The 13,345-nt window shown below is 43.3% G+C and overlaps 1 protein-coding gene across 3 annotated transcripts in view; it reads right to left on the reverse strand.

The window, feature by feature from the left end:
* The window catches only part of RIC8A (RIC8 guanine nucleotide exchange factor A), a 24,252-nt gene extending 13,612 nt beyond the window's left edge, over positions 1 to 10,640 (reverse strand). For 2 of the 3 annotated variants that reach the window (XM_019519868.1, XM_019519866.1), the window contains exons 1-2: positions 10,365 to 10,640; positions 7,717 to 7,900 (exon numbers count right to left, since the gene is read on the reverse strand). In XM_019519868.1, the coding sequence (XP_019375413.1) occupies positions 7,717 to 7,800 (84 nt within the window). In that variant the 5' untranslated portion in view covers positions 7,801 to 7,900; positions 10,365 to 10,640. Of the gene's footprint in view, positions 1 to 7,716; positions 7,901 to 8,105; positions 8,185 to 10,364 lie in introns of those variants that run through there. The other variant, XM_019519867.1, reaches the window with a different exon arrangement.
* Between the last annotated feature and the right edge of the window lie 2,705 nt (positions 10,641 to 13,345).

Below are 13,345 nucleotides of genomic sequence, written 5' to 3' on the forward strand. Positions count from 1 at the left end.
TTTTTTTTAAAAAAAAAAAAAAAAAAAATCAGGCCTCAGGTTGTAGGAGTGGTTATGAAGTTTTCTTAATGTGGTACAGCACAGTTGACTGTAGATGCACTATGGAGGCTTTCACTTCCCTCTAAAATATCAGAAGGGGAGACACTAAGGAGCACAAGATCATGGGCAAGATTGGTTAATGGAGTATTTCAGGACAGTAGCTCCCTGGCTCTGACATGCATAATTTGGCAGAAAATAATTCTGCTAGTACTGCAAATCAAATGTGTGGTACTGCAAAACCAATTTAGCCAGGGTTATCCAAGGTCAAAGATTTATTGTATAGGAATTCTATGCTGGAGATCTTCATCCAGATTAACAACAAAACAAGAGCAAGGATTACTTAACTGGTAATAGCATCTCTTATGGTTTCAATAAGGGCCAAATCTGGAAGCCACTGAAATCAATGGAAAGACTACTACTTACTTGAATGCATATCCACCCCCCACATTTGTCTTACATTCTTGAGCACTACTTACACCCAGAGGGTGTCCCCCAGGCTTTGCCCTGCTTCATTCTTCCCAATCCCCTTCCTGCTCCAGGTCCCCTAAATTACCTCCATTCTGTGCAACTTTCTTCCTTTTAATTTTAGATGCAAGCCTTGTTATCTCCCATTTCTCTCTGTTCTAGCACAAGCTTCATTCTGGTCCTCATTCTCTTCTTCTGTCTAAGCTATTCAGCAATTTAACAGTAGGAATCTTTGTCTTCATCAGCTCCTAGGGTTGCTCTAGTTTTCTATCATTAACAAGGTTGATTTCCCTCACTGCATGCTCTTTCTTTTAGGTCACTCCTCTGTAAATAACTTTTCTGGATAAGACCTTTAAAAATAACTCGTATTCTCCACAGTCACTAAAGATCCCTGGGCTATCTTGATGTCTGGGTGATTCCATGGCTTAACCTTATAACGTCTGCTGTATAATGAGTAAATCCCTGGGCTTGAGGCTCAGGGAAATCCACAAGCTCCTTGTTTTAATGGCTACCCTATAATAGGGAATTCGTAGGCATAGAAGCCTCATTTTGTTGACCCTATAAGGTATAGATGTGTCCACACATTAGTGGACGCAATGCAGGAAACTCTGGTGAAATTCTACAGTCTGTGTTATAGAGGAAGTCAGGCTAGATCAGTGGTTCTCAACTTTTTTAGATTCAAGGCACCCCTCCATAACTTTTGTGAACTGAGCGGAACCCCATTTGAAAACCAAATGTATTTATTACAGTGCTTCCCTCCTTGCAGAGGGGCCAGGCAGTGGGGGGGGGGGCAAGTCAGGCAGGGAAAAGCCTAAACCTGTGCTTGTCTACTTATTTTACACATTGGGACACCCTCCAAAAGGATCTTGTGGCCCCCAGGATGCAACCAACACCCTGGCTGAGAAGTAGTGGGCTAGATCATCATAATAGTCACTTCTACACTTTAAAAAAAGGAATGAATATATGAAACAAGTAACAGCTTGTGGAAAGAAGAGACTTTAGGGAGGGGAGAGCTCACATGAAAGCTTGTTGTCAGTTTTTCAAATGACTTCATTTTTTTCCAAGAGCCTATCACAATACTATTATAACCCCCATCACTGTAATATACCCATGTACTTTCCTGAACACAGAAACAATAATAAAAACTCTAACTTCTTTCCTGTAGGAAAAATAGCTTGATTTGTTTATAGGTGCTTGGTTAGTTTGCTTGTATGCGGGGGATGTGTTGAGTGTCTATTGCCAGTGAAATTTTATAATCACAAGTAAATGGCTGAATTATCAACAGAAAGGGTTGTTTCTAGTCCTACTCCTGGTTTATTAATTCCTATGGCCTATATAAGCACTCAGAAATGTGAGTGATTATTTCTGTGAAAAAACAAGACAGTTCCTCACGGAGAGAGATGCCCCATTCTGGAGCCAAGTGGTGGCCAGCCAAGCCTTTAAAAGAATCTCATAGTCCAGAAAAGTTCTCTGGGGCACAGCTTTAGGTTGATCTTGAAGGAGAGAGGTATGTTCCTTTTGTCTTCTTTGCTGTAGTGGTAATACAAATTCCCTATATCAGGGTCAGCTTATATTCAGATCAGTTTCCACCATGAATACTTGATTTTTGTTCCTGCTTTCAGTACTACCTTGTACAGTTGTAGATCAAGGAGTTCTTAGTGTTTCTGTGGTTCTTTTTTGCCTCCTCATTAACCATGACTTTCTATGAGTAAGCAACCGGTTCAAGAGTTTTCTAAATTGGCTATAAGGCATACCAGAAGATAGACAGTCTTCAGTTTTGTCCATTTTTTCTGTAAAAAGAGCAATCCTAAGGTAAAAAGGTGCCACATATGAAGGATCACATCCCCAAAGTGAGAAGGCAAGAAGGATATCCTACACTTAAAACAGAAGACTCCTTGCCGGTGTGTGGAAGCACTTGGCTTTTGATCTTAACAGTACTCTCGAGACAGATATCAATCATTTAGGATTTTATACACACTTTTGCATTTTCAGTATTCTAGTAATTAACCTTCATCCCTCTCCTTAGGCAGTGTTTCCATAATCAGCTCCACAGCTGACATTCTTATAGCTTTCTCCATCTGCTCTGGATCCCTTAATATAGCTGGTAAGGTATGCTTTTACATCATAAGCTTTCTTGAGCAGAAGAAAAGCTAACATCCTACACCTCACTTGCTTCTTCATTCAAAAGATTGACCCTAACTGCACCCTGGGATCTGCTTAGTCTTCAAACATTGCACTTCTTGATTAACTGTTCTCTGCATGGATCTAGCTTGTTATTAAATCTGGCATGTTTGGCATCTTCCATCATTAAAGTCCTGACAGAATATACAAAGAAGGGACATTAGGTACCTTGCTGTCAAGTTCCCCATTGTTTCTTTTATCTACCTATTGTCTTTTATTGCTTTGAAAACTTTTGTGATTTATTCAGTTTCTTCTTTTCAGAGCATTTTAATGCTCAGTTAACTCCTCCACTCTAACACTTCTGCAGGAGACCACATGCAGAAGCATTCTTAAGTACTACGTTTGCAACAAAACATCAGCATTTCATTGATGCACCAGGCCTGCAGTTTGTACAGTGTCACTGGAGGTGCATTTCACTCAGGTACAGTTGGCACTATCAAAGCAGTTCATTTCATTCTATGATCTTTCAACACTTCCTTGACTTACACAAGAGAGAAAATGTATCTTTCCCTCCTTACCTTAGTTTACTTTGTACCTTCTCTGAGCAGAAATCACACAGTCTTCACTGTTAGCAGAGTAGCAGGCTCAGAAAATTCTTCCAGTCCCTTTCCATCACTTCCAAGTTTTTCTTCTCTTCCATTTGTTTTGAGTCTTATCAGTTAAGCCTGACTTTCCTCTCTCTTCCACATTTGTCTTTGTCTTCCAGCACAATCCATTTAACATTATTTACACAGCTAACTTGAATTATATGCATGGTTGCTTTAAGAGAAGCCTAGAAATGCAGGCCTGGAAGGGACTGTAAAAGACCATCTAATCCATCTGTTGATATGAGACATGACCAAGTATATCTAGATCACCCCTAAAAGATATCTAATCTGTTCCTAAAAACCTCCAGTAAAAGGGATCCCCATAACTTGCCCAAAGAACCCTTTCCAGTGTTTCATCACTCACGCAGATTTTTTTCCTAATATCCAACCTAAATCATTTTTGCTGCAAATTAAGCAAAAATTGATGCAGAAAATTGATCACCATCCCTCTTATGTAAAACTGATGGTGATCAATTTCTGCAACAACCTTCTAAGTACCAGAATACCATTACCCTGTAAGTAATTTTTCCCTTTGATGTATTCCCATTTCCATGTCTCCGGTCAGATCTGCAATGGTACTCAAAGCAAAAATAAATCAAGAAATTCTGTTTCATTCTTTCAAGTTCACGTATCCATAAAGTGCATAACAAGCCATTCATCTGTATTTATTTTTAAACCTTGTCAGGCTGGGACACTGGGATGGATCCTTAGTTGTGCTGAGAAAGGGGCTGACAGTGGCAGATTTCCATCTCATGCCCTGCCCCTGGAGACCACTGAGGACTGCTTTGGTGTGCAACACAAAGCTAGTACAGCGTCAGAGCTGCTCATGGAGCTGTTCCATCAGTCTAAAATTTCAGACAGACTTCCCTCTCCTCCCCCAAGGTTTGTTGGACCAGGAGCAGGCAATGGCTTAGATTTGTCCCTGCTGGTCAAAGACTCCACTCAAAGACTCCAAAGTACAAAACAGGTGAAGAAACAGCCAAGAATCTGGACTCGCAACTTTCACTGGTCTGTAAAGGACCATGAGCTGGGGTGGGACGGCAGAGCAATAATGGTATCTCACTACAGCTACCAAGGCACGAATTCAAGCCTTACTGAAGGCTGCCCTCAGTTGACCCAGCTGTAAATGGATACCTGGTTATTCAGGCTGGGGAGTCAAAGGCATCAGGACAGGATACTAGACACATCACTCCCTTGTTTGGCACTGACTATAGCAATGAGAATACTGTAGGGCTCAGAATGAGCCTCTCTCTTATGAAAGGACCACATAAAGTTACAGTGAAGCATAAATAACAAGTAATATTATTCATTGGATATTATCCCTGGGTTTGCTCCTTTTGCTCCTTGTGATATGAGTATGTATATAGATTTAATTTTCAAACTCTGGGCAAGTCATTTTAGCCAGCTACTGTTATGTGACACATTCCTAGCTACAGCTCTTTAGCCAGCTAACTTATTTTTTAAAACTATAACAGAGTAGCCATGAAGTAGCTATTCATGATAATCCAGCTATGTTGTCCAACCTATCTGTGCCCAGTTATGGCCCAAATCTACATATTTTTCATACAGTTAGTGCTCACTATCTACTCTTTCAGTCCAACCTGTCACTAATCTGTCTAGGGTCCTCCCAAGCATGATATCTGAGAGTATGTCAGTTACTCAACACATGTTCTTTAAACATAACTGATCAGCATACGTAAATACATTCTCACTGCATAGCAGCTTGCAGTGTATATTTATTGCCTTATTTTGTGACACTGATCATTTTAATTGCACAGCTACAATCAGGATGAACCAAATAACTCACTCTCACTTTCATAATGAGCTTTGGGTGGAAAGCATAAAAATAAAAGTTTTCATCTTCTCTTTAGCACATTTTACATAGTCACTCAAATATGCAGACCCAAACTCCAAGGTCCTCAATTCAGATTTTGCTTAGCCATTTTTCAGAGACCTTCTGAAATCAGTGGCAGCATTATCTGTATCAGGAATGACTGAAAACTGAGGAGGGAATCACAGGATTCACCCCACTACTTACTGCAGTAGATAGATGATCAGAATCATGCACCTGCATCCAAAGCACAACACTTCTAATCTGATCCTTTTTTTCAAAAGAATGAAACAATTTCCACACCTCAGGAAGAGGCATTTTCAAAAGGATGACCCAGAAATCTGTATCTACTCCATTCACCAAACACTAAGGTCCCAGCACTTACTAGCCTAGATTACTAACACAGGTGCAGGTTGCAGTAACACCTGTGCAGGTAACTGAAAACAAACCACAGTGCCAAACTGTGGCTGCACTACCTGTAAGTGTCCAAGGGGTAGAGGATGCAACGAGCCTTCCCTCAGTCCCCACCACTGTTGCCCTACTGCATCAGACCAATGATCCATTTACTCAGGTACCCTGCTTCCAACAGCGGTCCACTGCAGAAGCTTCCAAGGATGATGTATAATTGCCCATTTTACATTCATGCCCAGGCAGTTAGTAAATTGATTTATGCTCCAAAGGATGAGGATTTCAAGTTTTCAGTGTGGATTTCAATATTTTAGCCTACCTAATGAAATTCATTAATCATGCATGCAAATGTCTAATCCTTTTTAATTCTACTCAGCCACCTTGTCTCAATGCTATCTTATGGCAATGAGTTCCACAAGTTCATTATGCATTACTTCCTTCTAAAATGTTTCAAATGTGTTCTCCTTTAATTTCTTGGCTCACTGATTCATACATTTTAAGTCCAAACATAACTATTACAATAATTTACTCTCCCCTTCTGCATAAAAAAGCCATAAGTTATTATCCTTTGCACTTCCTTTCATCATTTTTGACCAATGCTACGTTGTGTCAAAGCTTTTATTGAGCTGTTCATAAATACTGCACAGGGATTCCCCCTCCCCACCACCTGATGACAGTTCATTTAGAACATATTATCAAGGTCTAAATAGTTCAACTTGTTCTTTCCAATGTACATATTCTTGTACCAGACTACAATGAAATTTTTGGCTTCCATATTACTTTATTGCCTAGCTTTAGGTCTGATCCTGTGCTCACTGAAGTCGATGATAGTCTTTCTACTGATTTCAAAGAGCTTTAGAGCATGCCTTTTGGTAGGTCCTTTAAGAAGTCCTGATGATCTTTGGCAGTCTTGACTTCCTCAAATAATTTTGTGTCATATACAAATTATGCCTTCTCCAGATACTTTGAAAAATATGAAACTCCAACAGTGCTATTATGGATTCCTCAGGTATCTTAACATTAAGTTCCTTCCATGCTAAAAATGCCCAGTTGTTATCTGAAAATAATAGGTCTGGAGCATGTTTCTCGCCATCAATTGCTATGGTAAAGACCAATACAAAGAAACTGCTTCACTGTTCTGCAATATCTTATCCTCACTGATCATTCCATTTTCTCCCTGATACTCTAACAGGTTTCTTATGGTTGATATACCTACCAAGAAGGTCTTGGTGGCTTTTTTTATACCTCTATCTGCTCTTCAAATTTCCTCTTTGTTCTCCTACTTTCCTTCATGTTTTGTCTGCCAGGGTTTCTGCTATTGCTGCTGTAAGTCCTTCTTTAAGAGGATCTACTGTTTCTTAGGTGAGATTTCTACCCATGTAGAACTGCTTGATTGGAACAGATGTGGTACCCACATTTTTTTCCTGGAAAATGACACTTTTGCAACAATATTTGCAGCTTTCTCTGCTCATTTTCCACCTACTTAGGAGTGGTGCAGAATGAGTCATGTAGATCTGCAGGGCCAAATGTCTCTCTGGTGTAACTTCCTTGAAGCAAGTTTCGCTGCACTTGTACAGATTATCTATCTGGGCACAACTATACATGTTTTTGAAGAAGGTGACAGTATACTCATGAAATATTTTGAACTGTTTTTAGCCCAGCAGTGGAACTCTCTCATTCCTAACAGTTTGCTCCTTTTGCATCCTATTTTAGATTTTTCTTATGATCACCTTTCAGAACATGCATATTTGGCAAATCCCCATGGGGTTTTTGCTCCTTAATTGAAAGCCATAACCACTCAACTTCATCCCTCACTCCTCCTCAGACCTTCAAACCTTCCTTCATTATTCAGCTCCCACATCAGCACTCAGTTTTCTAGCATGGGCCCTAGATGTGTACTGGAAGCAAAGCCTCTGTAAGGGATTTTCACAAGGAAAGCAGGGAAGAGATGTTTACTAGATGCTCATTATCAAACCTTACTTGCAAGATCTGCTGGAAAGATCAAGCAGACAAGCAACACAGACAAATGCAAGTAGATGAGGCAGATAACACAGAAAACTGAAAGTGTATATACCTCTGATTTAGTCTATAAAGTGCAAATCTACCCTGCCTTGTGCCTGACAGAGATCCCAGAACATAGATCCTTTTACCAACCTGCTTATAAATAGGAAAAGGTGACATCAAGCAGCAGCTTACCACACTCACCTCCTGATTGTAGATCTGCAGCACCTTGAGGACTGTGTCTTGCTCCCCACTTTCCACAGTCGCTACCATAGTCCTGAGCTGCATTGCTCCAGCAGCTTAGATATAAATGTGAGGCAAGACAGGGAGGGGCTTTGCTATGTTGCTGGATAATTACAGATGCAGGGGGACCCTGCCACTCAGACAGCTGGGGGGGAAGAAAAGAAAACCAAGTGCGATTGCTTACTCTGTTACACCTAAAAAGCAAAGCAGATGGACATCCCCAGTAAAACCAGCCACCAGCTTCCTCTTTCTCTCTCTCTCCCCCTCCCTTTAATCCTCTTCCTTCTCTCTTTGCCTTTCAGTGTTTAATATATGCCCTCCCACTAAATCACTTAGGAAACCTCCCTCACCCCCAGCCTGAGGATTAACACAGAACAGAACTGCAGCTCCCTGAACTAGCCCTCCTCCTCCACCGACTGTCCTGATTTCTCATACTGCATAGAGCAACCCCCCCCCAACACACACACAGAAACATCCCTGGGGAGTAACAGGGAGGCACAAGAGAGCAACATAGATAGACAAGCTCCATCCCAACTGGATTAAGGTGGAGCAGTCTTTTAAAGGTGGCATGAAAGAGTTCCTCAGCAGTTTCTTAAAAAAGAAATCCAGTCTGGTGTATTTGGGGCCTGCAAAAAGCTATGTAATTAGGGAAGTTGGAGGACATGCTGAACAAACTACACAAGTGTGTGTCTTCATGATACAGGAGGAAATAGGTTTACACCATCCCAAAAGCCAAGTGATCTGTTGTAAACCACTAGACATACATTTATGTTTAAAGGCTAGGCATGAGTTTAAAGTGTCTATAAAGCACCACATAGGCTTACAGTGCTGAAACTGTGACTTTAAATAATAATAAGGGGTCACATCATAAATCACAGTATGATTCCACACATTTGTGAAAGCACAAAGGTTTAAGATTCTACAGCTATGTGACAAATTTTGCAATAGTACTGAAGATGGGTAGTGTAAAATGACACAAGGCCCCAATCCTAGACTCCAAAGGGAGCTGCTTACTACAGAATCAAACATCTACATCTATCCCTATGCTGCCACAGAAAGTCATGACCGCAACATTCACAGAAATACCAAGACTGGCTTTGATCTAGATAGCATAGGTACTGACAGCAGCAATGTTGCCAGAGCAGAAGTGTCAGCTTGGTCCATATAAACCCACCCAGAGCCTTGGGTAATCAATGGTTGACACATGTGCCAGTGACTTCACTGCTCTCATTCTCTAGGCTAGCTAGATTAAAACCAACTCAAATGTGTCTACATTGCCACAATGCACAATGTAGACACCACAAAGCAGTGGTTCTCAAACTTTTTCGCAGACCACTTGAAAATTGCTGAGGGTCTCAGCGGACCACTTAATCTCTGTTGTCAGAAAAAATAAATCAAGGGAAGGGCGAAATGCAGATAATTTTGATTGTTCTGCAACCTTTCTGTGGACCACCTGAATGGAGCTCACAGACCAGTGGTGGTCCACAGACCAGTTTGAGAACCTCTGCCATATGGTTTGTGCCATCACTACAAAGTTACCGCAGTTAAAGTCAGTGTGTCAGTTTAATGCACACTGAGCATGTCTACACATCCATTAATGCACTTTTCCTGCTGCGCATTAAATTTAGTACCTCGAATTTGAGATCCTAAATAAAATGTGCATTAGGCTACCCTAATGTGAAGTAGTGAAAGTGCATGCTTTTTTAGCAATGTTTAAAGCGCGCTAGCCTATTTTTACTATGCATTCGCATATTAGCATGGTTTTTATGAGATGCTTTAATGCACAGTAAAATAGGCTACTGTGCATTAAAGTGCACCTATAGATGCACCCACACTGATATCTCATTGCTCCACATAGAATTATTTGGGAAGAAAAACAGGAACACAATGCACACATACGCACACAATGAACTAAAAGAGATTTCATAGTGGCATAGACATTAACGATGGAACAGACAGCTCCTTCCTTTAGGACCAGTGCAGAATTTATCCTTAACACAGTCCTCTCCAGCATGTTGCTCAGTCCAGCGTCACATAACAACGCAGGAGATGGACTATAATAACTACTGACCTCAATCTTTGCAATTTTTATTCTGCTTGTTTAAGCTCCCCTCCTCCTCCTCTTTATTGCCATTCTTTCCTCAGGGTTCAAACCCCTAAGAAAACAGAACTATTTGGCACCTTTAGTCCCCTAAGAAAACAGGAGGAGGCTTAGTTTCCTGCTCCTCCTTTTGACCAGCATCCTACTGAGATTCACTCATGTGCTTAGCTTTACATCTGGGAGCAATCCCATTGAAAGGAACTGAAAATACTCCTGGTAGCAAAGATCCTCTGAGGAAGCCTTTGTGGGATCACAGCATTAGTGAATGATTATATAGATGTGGCTTTCTATTTTCCTGTGAAGCAAGTCCTTGATGATCGCTCGAAAAAAGGGACAAAATGGAGACGATTTCAGGCAAGCAAGGACCCTGCAGAGAGAATCTACATGGAAGTGTGGCAGAGGCTGCAAAAAACTGCTGGATTTTAAGGCCACCTCTGCTGGGATTTTAAGGGGACAGAGATGTGTGGCTGCCATGAGTCATCCAAGGGAGAAAAGACAAGCGAGTTACCTTCTCTTTAGCTGTGCTGGCTCAGGTTTCCTGCTTCATTTCCTGGACGCTGCTGCTGCCCCTACCCTCCCCAGCTCTCAGCCAGCGGAGGCAGGGAGGGGTGGCTGGAAGCTGGGGGGAGACCCAGGCAAAGGGAAGAGCTGCCTTACTTGGAGGCTTGGGGTTGTGGGACGGGGCAGAGATCACCCACCAGCCTGCCAGCCATGCAAGCAATCAGAAGCCTTGTCAGGGGTTGAGGCTGTTCCCCGCCCCACACTATGAGCAAGAGGAATATAAAAAAACATGAGCACTCTGTAAAATGCAAGGGGCGGATCCTGCTGCCTGCCAGGGGAGGGCTGGTCTCAGTGGTGGCAGATGACAGGACACGGAGCAATGTGCTCAAGTTGCAGCAAGGGAAGTTTAGGTTTGATATTAGGAAAAGCTTTCTCCCGAGGAGGCTAGTAAAACACTGGGACAGGTCACCCAGAGAGGTGGCGGACTCTCCATCCTTGGAGGTTTTTAAAACCCAGCTGGACAAAGACTTGCTGGGATGATGTAGTTGGGGCTGGTCCTGGTCTGAGCAGGGGGTTGGACTAGATCAGCATTTCTCAACCCATGGGTTGCAACAATATATGAAAGGGGGGCAAACCAACTTGGAAAATGGATCAAGAAACTTTAAAAATGGATTCTCCTTTATAGGAAAAAAACATGGGAAACCAGGGTTTTTCCCTTGCGGGCTGGCAGAGCTCCAGCCTACCAGGGGCTGCTTGGGGCCTCCATTGCCTCACACGCTGAGGGGCTAGGGCCTGGGGGCAGCAGGTCAGGAGTGAGTCCAGACTGGCCATCAATGTTTACAAATGGGTCCTGGTACAAAAAAAAAGTTGAGAACCACTGTACTAAATGACCTCTTGAGGGCCTTTTCAACACTCATTTTCTAGGAATCCCTACAATAGTGGTTCTCAACCTTGTTTAAGACTCCAGGCACCCTCATGAGACTCAAGGCAGTCCCTGGAAAATGCCAGCTCTTCATTTTCACTCGTGTTTCCGCTACAGAAGAAAAGAATCAAGCCGTTCTGCTGCTGCAAAGAATGCAGCAAGGCCACAGGCCTGAGGTAGGGTCCTAGGATACCCAGAAGCTTGGGTGTTTACATCCATGCTTTTCCACCAAGGTGCCATGGCACCCGGGGATGCTTTGAGGTCCTTTCAGGGGTGCCACACAATGTTGTCCCTGTTGAGCATGCTAATGGTATTCACAAAATAAACCCAGAGATGTCAGGAAAGGAATCCATGGTGTTAAAAGCATTCAGACCTGGAATGGCCTGCGTGAGTTCTTTGCAACAGAATTGCTCTATTTTTTTTCTGTAGTCTAAACATGAGTGAAAAATAAGAGCTGGCCTTTCCTGATGGGCTGCCTCCAGCCTGTAAGAACATAAGAATTGCCATTGACTGTGTCAGACTATAGGTCCATCTTGGCAGTGGATCCTTTGTCACACAGAGGCTCTGGCCAGGGGCACCATTCACATCCCCAGGCAGGGTTTCACTGGGCAGTGTCCACTAGCTCCCTGGGCACTGTCCAGTGTATTCTGCTCAGTGTCCCCAGCTTGGTATACTCATTTTGAACCTCTGACCTCACTCCCAGTCCTGTTTTATAATTTGTTGTCCCCTGAAATCAATTGACATATACCCAATAGCCCCCTCTAATAACAGGGGGCATAGGCCACAGAATGGGGTGGGCCACCCGGGCCATGGCCCAACAAACTTGTAGCACATTAATTTATATAACCCACAAATGTGCAATTGCCATTCTGGTTAAAACCGCATAGCTATTTTTTTAACTGCATAGCTAGCTAAATTAAGGTGCTAAATGCTGGTCGGGCCATGGCCCGGGTGCCCCATCCTGTTCCGCAGCTTATGGGGCTGGGGTGGGGAGGGAACTATTGCTTTGTGGTCATCAAGTCCACATTAACCCTATGTGTCAAATTGACCTGTGTCACACAGTGGCAAAAGTGGATGCTGAAAGGGAGAGTAAATGAGACAAGACCAGGGTTGGTTTTTATTCACGTTCTTCCATCACTTGCAGCCTTTAGCATTTAAGGTCCAGGAACTTTGAAGTCAGAGGCTAAACCCCTAACTCCTGTGCTCAATAACTACTAATGCCCTTTTCCCCCAAGAATTTGTCCAGTCCAATAATCCCAATGCCAGTCCCTATGAAGACTGCCTTCAGACTAAAAAGGTTGAGAAGCACTAGTCTATCCCAACCGCGCACAGAAGGTCCGATAAAAGAATCACCCACAAGAACTCCCGACTCTCACAACGGGTGTGACGGCTCTTGCCGCTGTGTATTCCTCTTTGAAGTCACTGGGTCTATCCTGCGCGTCACATGTGGGTATTTGCAAGCCTAGCATCCTGCGGCACCCTTAAAAAGAATCTCCAGTGCCATGGCCCCCTGCCTGAGAGTCACTGCTATAGAGGGGAGAAAAAAGGAAGTCAAACAGTGGCTGGACAGGCATGCCCTTTGTCTCTAGCAGTGCTGGAGGGATGCTGCAGCCCTGATGTCCCAGGAAACCTGCCAGAGAGGCAAGGGGCTTTTATGAGTGGCATCTTAGGAAATCAGGGCTGGAAGCAACTTCAGGAGGTCATCTAGTCCAACCCCTGCTCAAAACAGGACCATCCCCCCACTAGATCATCACACCCAAGACTTTTAGCCAGGTCCTAAAAACATTCAAGGATGGAGAGGCCACCACCTCTCTGGGTGACCTGTTTTTTTTAAAGATATGTTTCGTGTTCCCAGCCAAATCGAGTCCAAATCCCTGAGTCAGCCCAGAACCACAGCGGCCCTACAATCGGCAAACATCCTCCGACCCCACCAGAGCTGCAGATCTTTCCCAAATCCTCTAGCAGGTGTCCTAGGGGCAGGCCCAAGCCCCGAGGCTCGGAGGCCCCTGAGTTTCGCCCCCCGCCCTCAGCCCTGCGGCCGCAGGAGCGAGCTAGGAAGGGCCCCG

The sequence above is a fragment of the Gavialis gangeticus genome, unplaced genomic scaffold (assembly GCF_001723915.1).
Source record: "Gavialis gangeticus isolate Ggan-Ray unplaced genomic scaffold, GavGan_comp1, whole genome shotgun sequence".
Lineage (NCBI taxonomy): Eukaryota > Metazoa > Chordata > Crocodylia > Gavialidae > Gavialis > Gavialis gangeticus.